The 13,698-nt window shown below is 38.7% G+C and overlaps 1 protein-coding gene across 11 annotated transcripts in view; it reads right to left on the reverse strand.

Annotated features, from left to right (window-relative positions):
• ANO4 (anoctamin 4) overlaps positions 1 to 13,698 on the reverse strand; it is a 187,330-nt gene that overhangs the window by 107,595 nt on the left and 66,037 nt on the right. For 8 of the 11 annotated variants that reach the window (XR_013182362.1, XR_013182361.1, XM_077178703.1 and 5 more), the window contains 2 exons: positions 8,618 to 8,728; positions 3,127 to 3,263 (listed from right to left, as the gene is read on the reverse strand). Coding sequence is in view for 9 of the 11 variants with exons in the window: in XM_077178703.1 (XP_077034818.1) it covers positions 3,127 to 3,263; positions 8,618 to 8,728 (248 nt within the window). In the remaining 2 variants the exon portion in view is untranslated. The remainder of the gene's footprint in view (positions 1 to 3,126; positions 3,264 to 8,617; positions 8,729 to 13,698) is intronic. The other 3 variants (XM_077178698.1, XM_077178701.1, XM_077178700.1) reach the window with 3 other exon arrangements.

Genomic DNA, 13,698 nt, shown 5'->3' on the forward strand with positions numbered 1-13,698 from the left:
AAACTATTTATATCTATACTGCATATCATGCTGATAAATGATATTATCAGGATATGAGAAGTATTTTTCATAGAACATTAAATGTGAAAACAGCTCAGGAGACACATTTTATCTTTTTCCATTAAAACTCTCTGTCGAGAAGACATAAAAAAAGCCCCAACAGCCCAAAGAGTATTTAAGGTTATTTACATAAAGGAAGGGTGTGGCAGGAGATTTAGAGGCTGTGGGTCAGCTTGGTGGTCCTGTTGTGATTTCTCACCCTCCTGGCAAGCCTCTTGTTCAGTAGTCAGAGTCATATGTGGTTTTAGTGTAATAGGAAAGGAGCTGTAGAGCGAAACAATCCATGCTGAGGATCTGCTGTGTATGCTATGTAAACTTAAGGCCTCACTTTGGGCCCACTGTAATCTGGTCTGAAGGACTCATTGGATTTACATCCATAAGGAATACAGGTTTAAAATCCAGCACTGCTCTGGACCACAAAGAAATCATGGCTAGGGGGAATTGAGAGATCTAGTTCAAATGTACACTCCTCATCTGAACTCAGAGCCATCCTGAGAGTGCAGGAGTGACTCCACTGGAAAAATTGATTTGCCCCTTCACATGTTTCTTCTTTCTCTGAAGAAAATTGGTTTGCCCTGCACTGACTCATCAGTGAATGCAGAACCTTATACTAAAGAGAACCTATGAGATTCAGCCAAGGGATTTGGCTTGTTGGACTTCAAATATGACTGCTGGGGACAATTACTTCTCTTGGGCTTGTGAAACACTACTAGCTACAGTATTGTAATTTTTCACTCAGAAAGGCAGCTTGGACACCCTTATCTGTACTTAAAGATCCTTTTCATTTTAGGAACACTGTGTGTCAAAGCCAGACTAATAAAGTCTATTAGACTGTTACAGCCTCTGGGAAGGGACCCTTTCTCTGGCTCTCTGTTACAGACTCTAAGGCAACTTTATAGACTGAGTCTGGACTTGGAAGAACTCTTGAGGATCTAACATGATACTGAGACAGTCAGGGCTGGTTCAGCAGTGTCAACTTCAGGACTTGTGCATCATCCAAGTATTGTAATACTCTGGCTTATGCAATGCCAGACAGAAACTTGTCCTACCTTCCTCCAGATATTGCATCTCCCTTACCTGTGTAACAAAATCAAAATTCTGTTTTCCTAAACTGATGAAGAAAAAATATATAGCACTAGATCTGCCTGGTGTTTGGTGAAAAAGTGGTGTAGTCATGTATGTCAAACCTCCATTCTTTCATCTAAAAAAGGGCTGCTGGAAGAAAGTAGAACCGTGAAGGCTTCACTCTAACAAGAAGCTCAACATTTCTGTCTATCTTTACGACTGTGCTGTAATACAATACATATTGTATAATTTGCACTTGTTTTCCAAGGAACACAGCAGTTTTTATATTCTCAGGTGCTCAGCTAGGAACCATCAGGATTCAGACATGACTCATACACATGCATATGCTAGGAGAGCTTTAGGCCGAGGGGCTTACCCACACATATCCATACAAACCATGCAACATCTGAACAGTGTATCTTTTCCTTCTAGAGTTCAGCAGGGACCAAGTACTTTGAAACTCTTTTTGGCAGGCTGCAGCATCCCTTAAGTCCCATTAAGACTTTCAATTTTCACCTTTTTTTCCCCCATCTTATACCTATATGTGACCAACATTGCTATTTTCCTCAGCTATGATTACAAAAAGACCCCTTAAATCTGTTCATATTCCTCAAAGGTTTTCCCTTTCCCTTAAAAAAAAAAAAAAAAACCAAAAAAGAACACATCTAAGAGAAAAAAAAAAGGTTTTGAGGTATTGTTTTTTCAATATCATTACATTAAAACCAGCATGTCCTTCTGATCATTTTATGTTATTTTTTCCTCTTTAACTTACAAAAATCGTGTGCCTTTCACCTGTTCCTTTTTGCTACTGACCATATGGTACATGTTCCCAAAATGCAACATGGGACTATCATGTCAGATTAGCCTATTATGGTGCAAGCAGGCAAAGAGAGTCCTTTGTACATTGTACAGGAAGCTAAGGAAGAGCTATGATTAAAGAAGATGAAATTGTGAGCAAGGTCAAACATATTCAGGGTGCCCTGAATTTTGTTGCTTTAATTATCTGTCTAAACATTCGAGGAGTGCAGCTCTCTATGGGCTGAATTTCTAGAACAAAGAAAATCTCTGTCTCTCGCCTCAGCAGTGTTGCACAAAAGAATTTGCACCACAAAACCCTCTAGCTCTTGAAAAAGATAATCTCTAATTGCCTCTTCTAAACTCTATCAAAACTAGTAAACAAAAGAGGGTCAGGGCAGGGCCCTCAGCAATGTCCTGTGGTTTTCCACTCTTTTTTAATTACTAGCATGGTCCCTGCCAGTTCTGATCTGTTCCAGTCAGCCCTCTGCCAAAAATTCCTCAGGAAAAACTTGCAGGTAACATCAGACCAGTCCAGTAAGGTGCCTCAAAATACCTCCATTCCTGAGGTGGAGGAAGGGAGAAAAGTCCCTGGTTTCTTCACTTGCTGAGGAAACAACCATAACATCCATGGGTGTCAGGGCAGTGGGAGGCAAAATTAAAGGGCATATTGTTCCTTTCTTCATAAAAGACACAGGAAGAAATTAAGACCCAAATTTTCATCATGGGTCCATGACACTTTGCCTGCTTTAGGACAGATTTTAAAAGGGATTGTGTTCTCAATATTTCCTCCCTGGTATGTTCTCTGAATCACCATTATGCACCATCAGGTGATAATTGTTCCTCATTGCAAGGGAATGCATCTCATAACTGACACCCAATGCTTCTCATGGGAGTTGTAGATAAATCCCCTCCACACTCTTTCCCCTTAAAGGATGGATATAGGGAAAACTTTTCTAGAATTTTCAGAAGCATTGAAGCCTTAGATTAGTATAGATGTTTCACTGAGGGTGCACGAAATCAAAACTTTTGAATTTGAGATATTCTATATTTCAGCATTATAATCTTAGAATGGGAAACCAGTTCTCATGGGAAAGATTAGACACAATTTGATGAAGAGAATGAGATTTTAAATCAAATTACATTTATTACATCTTTATAATGGGCATGAATAAATATTGTTTTAATAATTCTGTGTGTCCTTACCTCTCCCACAACTTCCAGCCTGCTGGCATCGTCAGAAGTACTGGTCAAGTTACCATGGTGAAGCAGGGAATCATCATCTTTGGAAGGGCTGTTCACACCTTCTAACTCATCAAAAAAAATGTTCACATCCTTAGCTACTAAAAAACAAAAAACAAAAATATACATTCAAATCACCTCTGAACCAAATGAAGACAGCAACTATTAACCCATCAATAATTTCACTTTTTAGTTCTGGTATAATTAGATACCATTTAATCTTAAAATCTGATGAGTGTTGTTGGAATGCTTTCTTCATCAATGAGCTACATAAAGGTTTAGGACACCACAACAACTCTCTGATGAAAAATAAGCAATCTGCTGTCACAATAAAACAGACATTAGCTATCTTCTCAGCTTCTTTTGGGGCAAATGGCTTAAATGACTAGCTTCTGGATTAGTATTGTCTCTGGAAGTTTCTTAGGAGGCAGATTTTTAACCTACTATACAAAGTGTGAAGTTCGAAGTTATACAGACCCGTGGGGCAGCCAGAGGCAGAAAGCCTTAAATAAATACTGTTTCTTGAAAGGCATTGAGTAAACAAACCTGGGCAGATATTTCTCTTTTCACAGTTTGGCATGTTTTGATACATATAAATCTGACACTTTCAGATCCACCTACCATGCAGCCCTCAGTCTTGAAGCAATTGCTTACAACTACAGATTTAAGCTGTGGTAAACCAACCCTGACAAAAAGTAACAAAAAGCATAGATATTAAACTTGGAGTGACTGTCAGATGGGAGGAGTAGGGCAGGCAGGTTCACTCTGCACTCCATGCACTACAGGTCTGGTGAAAAACATGATGAAGAGTTGTGTGCCAGGAGAAGAGAAATGCCTTAGCTGACGATCACGCTTCAGCCGCGGATGGACTTCAGCGCTCCAATCTCATGCCTCATAGGCAAAATCCAAAATTATCAAAGTAGACTTATACCTGTTAGAAGGCACCTCCAAAGGTCCTAGCTACTGAGCCTCTTGCACTGACTACAGTGGGAGCAAATATCTAATAATCTTGACAGAAATTAGTCTAACCCATATCCCTATTCACATTTCTTGCAAGCTTGACTGACTTTTGGAATCATTCTTCTTTTGTGCAATAAACTCCTGTTGCTTTTGCTTGTCCTCAGCTCCCCTAATTTAGTGACAGGCAATTGTAATTCCTGTTGGTGAGAATCTATAGTAACAGCCAAAACGCTCTAATTGCTGGCAGCATCTTAGTTCCATTCCTAACTACTGGCTGCAGGTGTAAAAATCCATTCCCCCACTGTGGAGAGACTGGAAATCTGCCAGAAATTAACAGCCACTAACTGTTCCCAGTGATCATGAGCATTTTGTGACCTCTTTTTCACCTTTCCCTTCTTCAGGGGTCATAGCCCAGTTTCAGAATCCTTTTTAAAAATCGCTGATGATACCAACTCTCAGTCTCTGCAGGTGGCCTATTTTTCATGCTCCCAAGCAGGAGAGTCTTATCCATAATATTCATCCTTAAAACAGACATATGTTGCAATTTAAATATACTACTCTTTCCTTGTCAATCATGAGCATGAGGAAAAGTTTTCTCCCTTTTTGTACGTGTCATTTTGAGCATCCAAAGTCTATTATTACATCCGTAGGTAATAAAAAAAGAAAACCCTATCAAAATATTCAAGAATCCTTCATCTTCATTTTCATGCATGAAATAGGGACCAGGTTAATGAAAGACATTGTATTCTTAACTGCAAGAGTTTTGTTTGGAAAACAACTAAAAGTTTCAGAAACAAAAGAGAAGTCCTCATGTCCAATAAATAGGCTAATGTGCTAAGCTAAGCAGCATAGATTGTAAGAGACATTCTGCGTTTCTGGTCTTGTTTAGTTATATATGATGAAAGCCTGCAGCTCCTCAGTGTCCTAGGGGAAACCACAGAGGCTTTAGGAGGCTTAAAAGGCAACAAAGAGATTCCAATTTGTAGCACATGTAGCAGTAATATTACAGATTTTTTTTCCCACCTTAATTCATTTCAGTTCACAAAAACCATACCAGAGATGCTTATAAAAGAGAGGTGAACTGCCACAACAAAGCACAGCACAGCCTAACCTCATGTCTTTCATTGTCCCTACTCTTTCAAAAGTCACAACTAGAAACATTCCACCCCATCAGATAATAATGTGGATGTAGATCATGACCAGATTTTGCACACATGTTCATATGAGAAGAATAAATCTCAATATTCAACAGAAAGAATAACTGAAACAGAAAACATTTTGAATTGCTTGAATTTCACTGAATTGAAACCCATCAGTGCCTCCATGACAGTGACACTTGAATCTGTATATGGTTAAAATTTCAAATAATCTGAAAACAATTGTGAAAAAACCCCAAAAATAATTAAATACTGAAGCTTTCTGAAGATTATTTATCTATTGCAGACAGCATCAATGAAAGCTGTAAAAATGAAAGTTTTGCCTGTTCGCTATACTCCCGAGGGAATTTAAACTATCTTTGTTCTGACATTAACATTGCTTTGGTATAAAAGATGAGGCCTTTGGGATACTGGAATTGCTGCTTCTTGAAGTGCTGGTAATGCTCTGGGTTGCAAAATTCATAGTTTTGTAAGTGGATGTTTTGAGATACAGAGTTTGGTGCATATGACAGTGAATGTGTCAGTGGCCTTGAAACACCAAATGACTGAATTATCCTGAGGACTTGTGAGGAGCCAAAAAAATCTTATTTTAAGATCATATTAAAATACAATCCATCTCAGCAGTGAAGAAGTCGTGGAAGCAACTCTCATCTGGTTAGTGAAATTAGGTACCAGGACTTGTCCAGATTGCCTGCAGTGGAAAATTGTTTCTATCAGAGATACACAGATAATTGGCATGTTGGTTGATCACTACAGAAAATATGGGCCTCCAGCATTTGCTGAGACAATTTTTCTATACCAAGTCTCCTTATATTCTTAAAAATAAATTGATAAAATACTGTTCTACAAAATCAAGTAGATAATTTATATAGCAATTCCTGTGTGCTTTACATTAGTAATGGTGATGGTACTTCCAACAAAACTCTCCTGCTGCTTGTAGGTAGCTCAGCCTTTCCACTCCAATGGACTGAACACCTCTATAGCCAAATGTTGTTAAAAGGATGATCAGGGCTCCATCTTTCTTGTCCCCTTCAGACCCTGAGTGCTTATACCCACAAATGTCCTTAACAGAATATAATGGCTTTATTATATACATAAATGTTATTTGGGAGACAGACTGCTGCTACTGTACAGTCATGTATTTTTAAGCAGTGAAATTTAACAGGAATACAGAGCAGCGCATGCATTGCTACAGGAGATATTAAAAATTCTCCCTCTGGTTTTAGATCAGCTTAAATATGCAAACTTTTCTCCCCCTCATGTTCTATTTTGCAGGAAAAAAATTTAAAATGACTTGATAATTCAGAATCCCTTGAAGAATAAAAGGGAAAAAAAAGTGTGTATAGAAATATTTTTATCCAAAATATAGTAGAACTACATATTCTGAAAACTGCATGCTGATAAATTCTGAGCAGGAGTCCATACACCATCTCAATGGGTCCACAAGTCACTTCAGATCAAGATGCTGATATAAGGTAGGACTCAAAAAACAAGAGAACTCTTTTAACTTTCTGAAGGTGGATGCTGAAACTGAAGTGCCTAAAAATAAGAACTTTCCTTAAAAAGTGGAACCTGACTATGTTATTGTGTGAGAAGATGGAAACATGCTCAGAGATCATGCTTCTGCTCATTGTCATTTTATGAGCAGAAGTCCCACCAAGCCATCAGGTATACTCTCACTTTGGATAATGCTAGCTGAAGATCAATGCTCCAAGCTTATTTTAGCAAGAAAAAAAAAAAATTTGGTTTCTAAAAGCATCATTAGCCTTTTTCAAATTATCATTCAATGCTAACAACTGGGAATAAAAGTAACATTGACTGTTCAGAGCAACTACCCTAGAAGGAATATTTAGACATGGTTATCCCAATTAGATGGTATTTGCAACAGACTGCAGGTGACAACACCCCCCATGGCACACAACAAGCCTCTGCAAAGTGGGTTGTACAGAATTCCTTCTGTCTTTGATGAAGGAGATGTAGCTAAAGGACATAGAGGTTAACTTCCCCACAGCACCTGTGTCTGGATAAAGAAAAAACACTCTCTCCCAGGCTGTAAATGCTTGTGAATAATCCATAAATCAAAATGTAAATTCTTGAAGCACTCCCAGATTAAATTGCTTATCCATGTTTAGCCATTTTGTCTATTCACCTCTGAAAGACTCTGCAGTGCCTTTTCAGCCTCTCCAGTCTGCATCCTGACTGCCCCCAGGCCTAAATTTGGGCTGTGCTGGTGTGGAGAAGGGAGAAGACAAAACCTCACATTAAGATTTCTGATGGGAAAAGCTTTTTAAATCAGAAAACATGGAATTCATCCTAAACCTGTAGCTTAAGTAATAAGGTGATTCAATTTCAAATTATTACCCCCATCATCTATCCTGAGCATTTTCCTTCCACCCCCAAACTAGTACCACCACTAAACAGCCTGATTCTACCACTGTGTGGTTCCTTATTCATGTGGCAAATATCAGTCAGAGTCTGGGTTTTTATACATTCTTATTCATCCTTTAGCACTCTAAAATGTAAGCTGCTGTTTCCCACTCTAGAAAATTGCTATACCAAACACCCAGTTTAAAATCTAACTGGAAAATAAGGAAGCCAGGAAGCCATGGCTTGCATTTTGACTCTCAGCCTGCATAAGAATTTCAAACTCTTAGGAAAAATTCTCACTGAAATTCCAGATTTTATTAGATTCCAGAATTGCATCAGTTTTGGGTAGGGGGGGGGTGTCTTCCACTGTTATTAACAAGAGTAGCTCTACTTATAGCACAAGTGTTGAGATCATTCTGCAGTTGGACTTAAGAAGGGTGAACCAATTAATTCTTAGTCCACAGCCCATTACATATAAAAAGAGATCATTTTGTGCAGCATCTAAGACACATGGACCTTCACTTGTTGTGACAACCTCATGACTCTCCCAAAAAGTACCAGCTGCAAAAATGTGAGTACAGCCCAAAACTTTGGAAGAACTGGAACATCAAATCCAGTCTTCAAACTGCAACTGCATCATTTTAATAATATTATTAGTTCACACAGCTACTCAGGAGTGCAAAGCACTGAATAAACTACCAGGAATCTTACTATTTCTGATTATGTTTGCATAGAAAATATATACTGCTGGAATCCTTTGGCACACAGTAATTCAAATCTTTCTATGACTTCTCTGATAGTAAAAGATTTTTAACTAGCCTCCAATAATCCATTGCACTTCCTGAGAGATTTTAATAATAGATACTTATCATTCAGTTCATCACTTTGGGTCTGCCTTCAGTCATAATTTCAATACATCTCAATTGAATCTTCTACTGTAAACACAATTTTGCATCCAAGGAAGAACTTACTTTCTTGTATTGCATTAAGAATTTCTGAAAAGTCCACATCTGTCTTCTGTATGTCTGGTTTTATCCATATTTGCGTTTCCAGCTGGTTAACCTGCAAATCCTCTCTTCCTTCTGAAGAAATTGAAGAGATTGATGGGGTTTGTGACAGTGCAGTAGAAAATCCAGCCAAGGGGCTTCAGGTGAGGAAACATACACATTGAATGAAGGTATTTCCATTTTTCCTCCTTAGCAGAACCAAATTTTCTTCAAACCAAGGAGCTTCAGATAGAACATGGACTGACTTAAAGCTAAATAGAATGAAACAACAACATTCTCTGCTATCTGCAACGATGCAGAGTCACCACTGGCAAGTCCCTCATTCAGGTGACCATTTCTGCCATGCCATGAGCATCACCTCACCATACCATCTACAAAACCAGCACCCAAATGTTGTTGTTACAAATGGCACAAGAGATGTTGTTACAAATGGCACAGGAACAAACAGACTGAAACAAAACACACACACAAAGTAAGTTGCAAGACAGAAAACAACCATTAGGACAAAAAGAACGTGGACAGTGTGTTTCAGATGCAGGGCACCGTAAGATCTTGTATACCAGCCTGATGGCATGATATAGCCTAGGAAGGAGTCCAGCACTGGAGTCCATTTCAAATGGATTCACATTGGTATGTAATAGTTGCTGCTTAAAAGCATTGCAGAATAAAAACTTATTCTGGTGGGTCACAGTTTCAAACCTATTTACACACAAAAATAGGCACAAGATTTGCCCATTTCGGTGCTCTTTCAACATTAGCAAAGAAAGCAGGAAATTTTGAAAACAGAGAAATATTGAGAGGCTGCATATTGAGAGCAGGCAGAAAATGGCCAAACAGGCACAAGATGCTGGCTACACGGTATTTGGATACAGACCGAGAGAAAGAGGGAACTACTGGGAATATCTCTGTTTTTTGAAGATTAGCAGGAAAGCTTTTAACAAAGGCATCTGTTAGACATGATGCTCTTGAGTACCTAAAGCACAGAGTTAGCAAACACCTTCAGTGGTCAGGGAAATATGTGGGAAAGGAATTCATGACAAAAAGGCTGAGGTGGAAGAACAAAACTTCAGGTCATTTAGGTTACTGTGCTTCACTAGAAGCTATCACTCATGCTTTGGAAAGAAGCATTTTCCTTTCATCTACAGGCTGCCTATAGCAAGATGCTCTTATTGAGAATTGTGGGCTAACCTAATGTATTTTCCCCTTCTCCTTGCCAAATTACTATCTCACTACTGCCTTGATGGGAGTGACAAATAATATTCCTAGGCACAAAATTACTCAAAAGTGTTTTAGAGGCCCTTCTTCACTTTTTGGAGTACAGATCTCAAAATGGGTACACTTTGACCAGCTTCATCCTTTATTATTTTTCAGTGTTAAAATATTAAAAATTAAAATTGTCTCATGCTTGCTTCAGCGTATTCTTTTATTCCACAGCAAAGATTCACTGTTAAGATCAGAGACAACTCCCCTTTTAGATTCCTGCAAAGTGATCTGTCATAGCAGCAGCAGGAGTCAGCATTTAATGATGTAGAACAAAGAGAATTTCTTAAGGGAGACAGCTGATTATTCATACAATAGCAGCCTCAGGAAATCTTCAGATGACCTCAGAGATGAGAGGCTAAGATTTGCCCCAAAAGAGATTTCTAAGGCCCAAGAAAAAATACTGCAACTGCTGAAAAATACATACAAATAATATGATGGAAGTAGAAAAGTAATCAATGGACAGCAATTCAGTTAAGCAGCTTCACAAATTATATCATTCTGTTTCTTCTTAAATACTCAGCTACTACTTTTAACATACACCAGTTCATACTTGCATCCTCGTGTCCAAGAGCCTTTGTTCTACATTTCAACCCTAGTTAGAGCAAATTAATGACAATATGGACAAATATAAAATACCCTTTGCTCCCTCAAGCCCTCCATCCTTGTTACATTTAAGTCACTGTTCCTCAGAAGAGATGAAGGTAGTAGGACCCCTGCAGCACTCCAGCAGATCAGAATTAATTGGGCCAGGGAGAAAGGAAGTGGCAGTCAGCTATGGACGTCCCAAAGTGCAGATATCTGATGGACTACCTAACCATAGACCTGTTAATAAAATTAAACTCTTGGAGAATGTACACAGCTGACTTCAAAGCCTCTCTTTAAATAAAAAACTCAAAATGCCTAGGAAGTGGTCAGAAATGACCAGCCTAAACCTGACTGTGTTTCAGACAATGAAGTCAAGACAATTTTGCTGCACTCAAATTCCTCTCCTGTATCTGATCCTCTTGCAGTATAGGGAGTTTTCAGCAATGCACAGAAATGACGGTCTTCTATGGTTGTCAGATTCACAATAACCTTAATATCTGGCCTCACTGCACAAGTATCAGATTATAACAGCATCCAGTCTGAATATCAGTCAAAATTTTAGGGGTAATCTTCTACCAATCATTTGTGATAAAACACATAGCTAATTACAAACTTGCCTTCACCAACACAAGGGAAAAAATGTATCTACCAACAGCACAGCTTTTATAGTAGGGGTTGCAGGAATGCTTTCTTCTCCCATGACCTTAGTGATGTCAATAAAGACTTGAATTAGGGCACTTGGGCTTCTATCCTCCTCCCTCTGTCAGCATCTCCTTTTCAGGAGGGACTACTGCATATTTTTTTAGATGAGAGAAACACCACCTATGTGGTGGGCTGTGGACTGGCCAAATTAATGCTTTCTGGCTTGTTGTCAGATAGAGGTTTTAAACCAGTAGCTCTTTGGAAAGAGCCACAGTGACCTCCTCCATGTTCCAGAGATTTATTTTCTTTGCCTTACCACAGATCTTCAATACTACATGCAAAGACAGTATCTGATGTCACTGTTGCTACTGATGGATCACTCACCTGCCTTTAGCATTTCCTTCTTGCTTTAGCAGCTGATGATTTATGCTTTATCAATTACATATCCCACTGAGTAAAATCTAAGCAATATTGTCTGAGAGGATGGTAAAGACTCTCTTTCCACAGAAGTATGAGAAATAGACACATACAAAAGTGAAGTAAATATTAGATTTAAAAATTTTATGTTTTTTCTTTTGTGAAGATCAGTCTCAAATTTTTCTCAGCTTATTGAGACTTTCTAGTTCAAGGGAAATAATATTTTAAATTACCTCATGGCACTCCTCTGATTTACTTATTGATGCATAAAGTTGTGCATAAACTAACATACTTTTTCTTTTATTTGTCTTGTAGGGTTCCAATTAATTAGGTTAAGAAAACAAACAAGATTTTTAAAAGACTTTTAATTTTAGAAGCTAAATGAGATGGCTTGTTCTCAGTCAGAATTTTAACATACTTCTAAATATAAAAATGACCAACTGTATCAGAGAAGCAATTTGTGTACCAGCATAGTTAATACAGTGCTGATGTTAAACAAGGGCATTCCAACTTGTAGTGAAAGAGATTTTGCCATGTGGGTGGATGCTGCTTTCACAGAGCCATCTACCTCTAAGAGGGCGATACCTAGCGAGAACAAATATAATTCTGACATGAGCAGCTTTGTTTTGCTACACTAAGTACTGCATGTAAGTTCGACAGAGAAGTTGCCCCTTCTTAGCAGACCCTTTAAAACAAGCTGAAAGCTGCTGTGCATGGTGCCCTTTTCACTCTAGGCTAACCCGTGTCAACAAGGGATAAAGAATCATCCCTTCAGGCATATTTTTTATTGGTTTCTTCCTGTGAGTTCTCAGCACATCATCTGCATCAAAAGCAGAGTTTCAAAGGGAAACTGCATTAAGCATTTCCTATACATGTTAGTCAGGGGTCTGCATGTGTGTGTACAGCACAGCTTTACTGCTCTCAGCTCTGGCACTTCTCATGTCTGTGACAGGAGTGGAAAGAAAATGCACAGCACAGCTGGCCTTCCCAGGACCTGCCCCATGACTGCACTGGACAGTGCAACTGCACCTGATGAAATCAACTTTGGTTCAATTATTGCTTCAGAAAAAAACACAAGCTGTTCTATGAGTCATAGAATGTATGCAAATATACATTAACATACACGTCTTCCTAGCAAGATAAAGCAGTAGCTTGAAAGCAGTAGCTCAGAGATAGATAATTATTTCATTAAGTGGAAGGCTGACGTGTACCATATCAAATCTTTCAGAGAGAGCTGCTTTTGCTACATTGGTCAGAAAGTGTTTTCTGTTAGAAATCCTATATCATGTTCTTTTTTGGTCCTCACCAACCAGTATTGCTATATTCTTTCTGCTTAGGCATTTTTCTCTCCTGCAGCATAGGGTAAATACTGTGCACATCAAATGCACTTCAGTGATTACATTAGATAGATTTTAATATATCAAAAGTATTTAATTTTTTGTTTCTGCCTTTAAATCTCTCATGTACAGTAGTGCAGAGTTTCACAACACAAACTTATCATTGCTAAGTATGTTCTCAGACCAGGATGCAGAAACCTGTCTTATGTCCTGCCTTGCACTTCCTCTTCTCTACACAGTAGAGAAAGTCTTTGTTTGCAAACTGCAACTTTGGTTCACCAGCCCAACACTTGACTCCTTTCTGGAAAAAGACTGTTACCCAGCAACTTTCCTTCCAACCTTGCTCCTCGCCAGCAGCACTAAGCTTCCTCTACCTTACACCTTCAACACAATTTCAGATTTCTACAAAGGATGTGGGGTGTGTGTGGTGAGTTCCCTTCTCCTTTCATTTTGATGCTTGTTTCCAGTTCTGGGCTCCTTTTGAAGATGGCAGTGGGGGTAAGGCAGGAATACTCACGTGTTAATTCTCTGATTCTGGGAACTTGCTGGCATATTTTTACATGTAATACAGTGTAACATCAGAGTAAGACCAGCTGTCCACCACATCTACAAATGCACATGTAGTGACAAACTGGAATATCTTAAAAGTGTCAGTTTTTATCAATACAAGGTACTTACTTTTACCAATGTATGCCACACGGTTTGCCCCGACTAGCTACAAACATCTACACTTTTGGAAAAGTTTTAAGTAACTGTTAATGATACACATTGAGTGGCCTTTGGACACTTCTGATTTAAGAC

The sequence above is a fragment of the Agelaius phoeniceus genome, chromosome 5 (assembly GCF_051311805.1).
Source record: "Agelaius phoeniceus isolate bAgePho1 chromosome 5, bAgePho1.hap1, whole genome shotgun sequence".
In the NCBI taxonomy this organism is placed as follows: Eukaryota; Metazoa; Chordata; class Aves; order Passeriformes; family Icteridae; genus Agelaius; species Agelaius phoeniceus.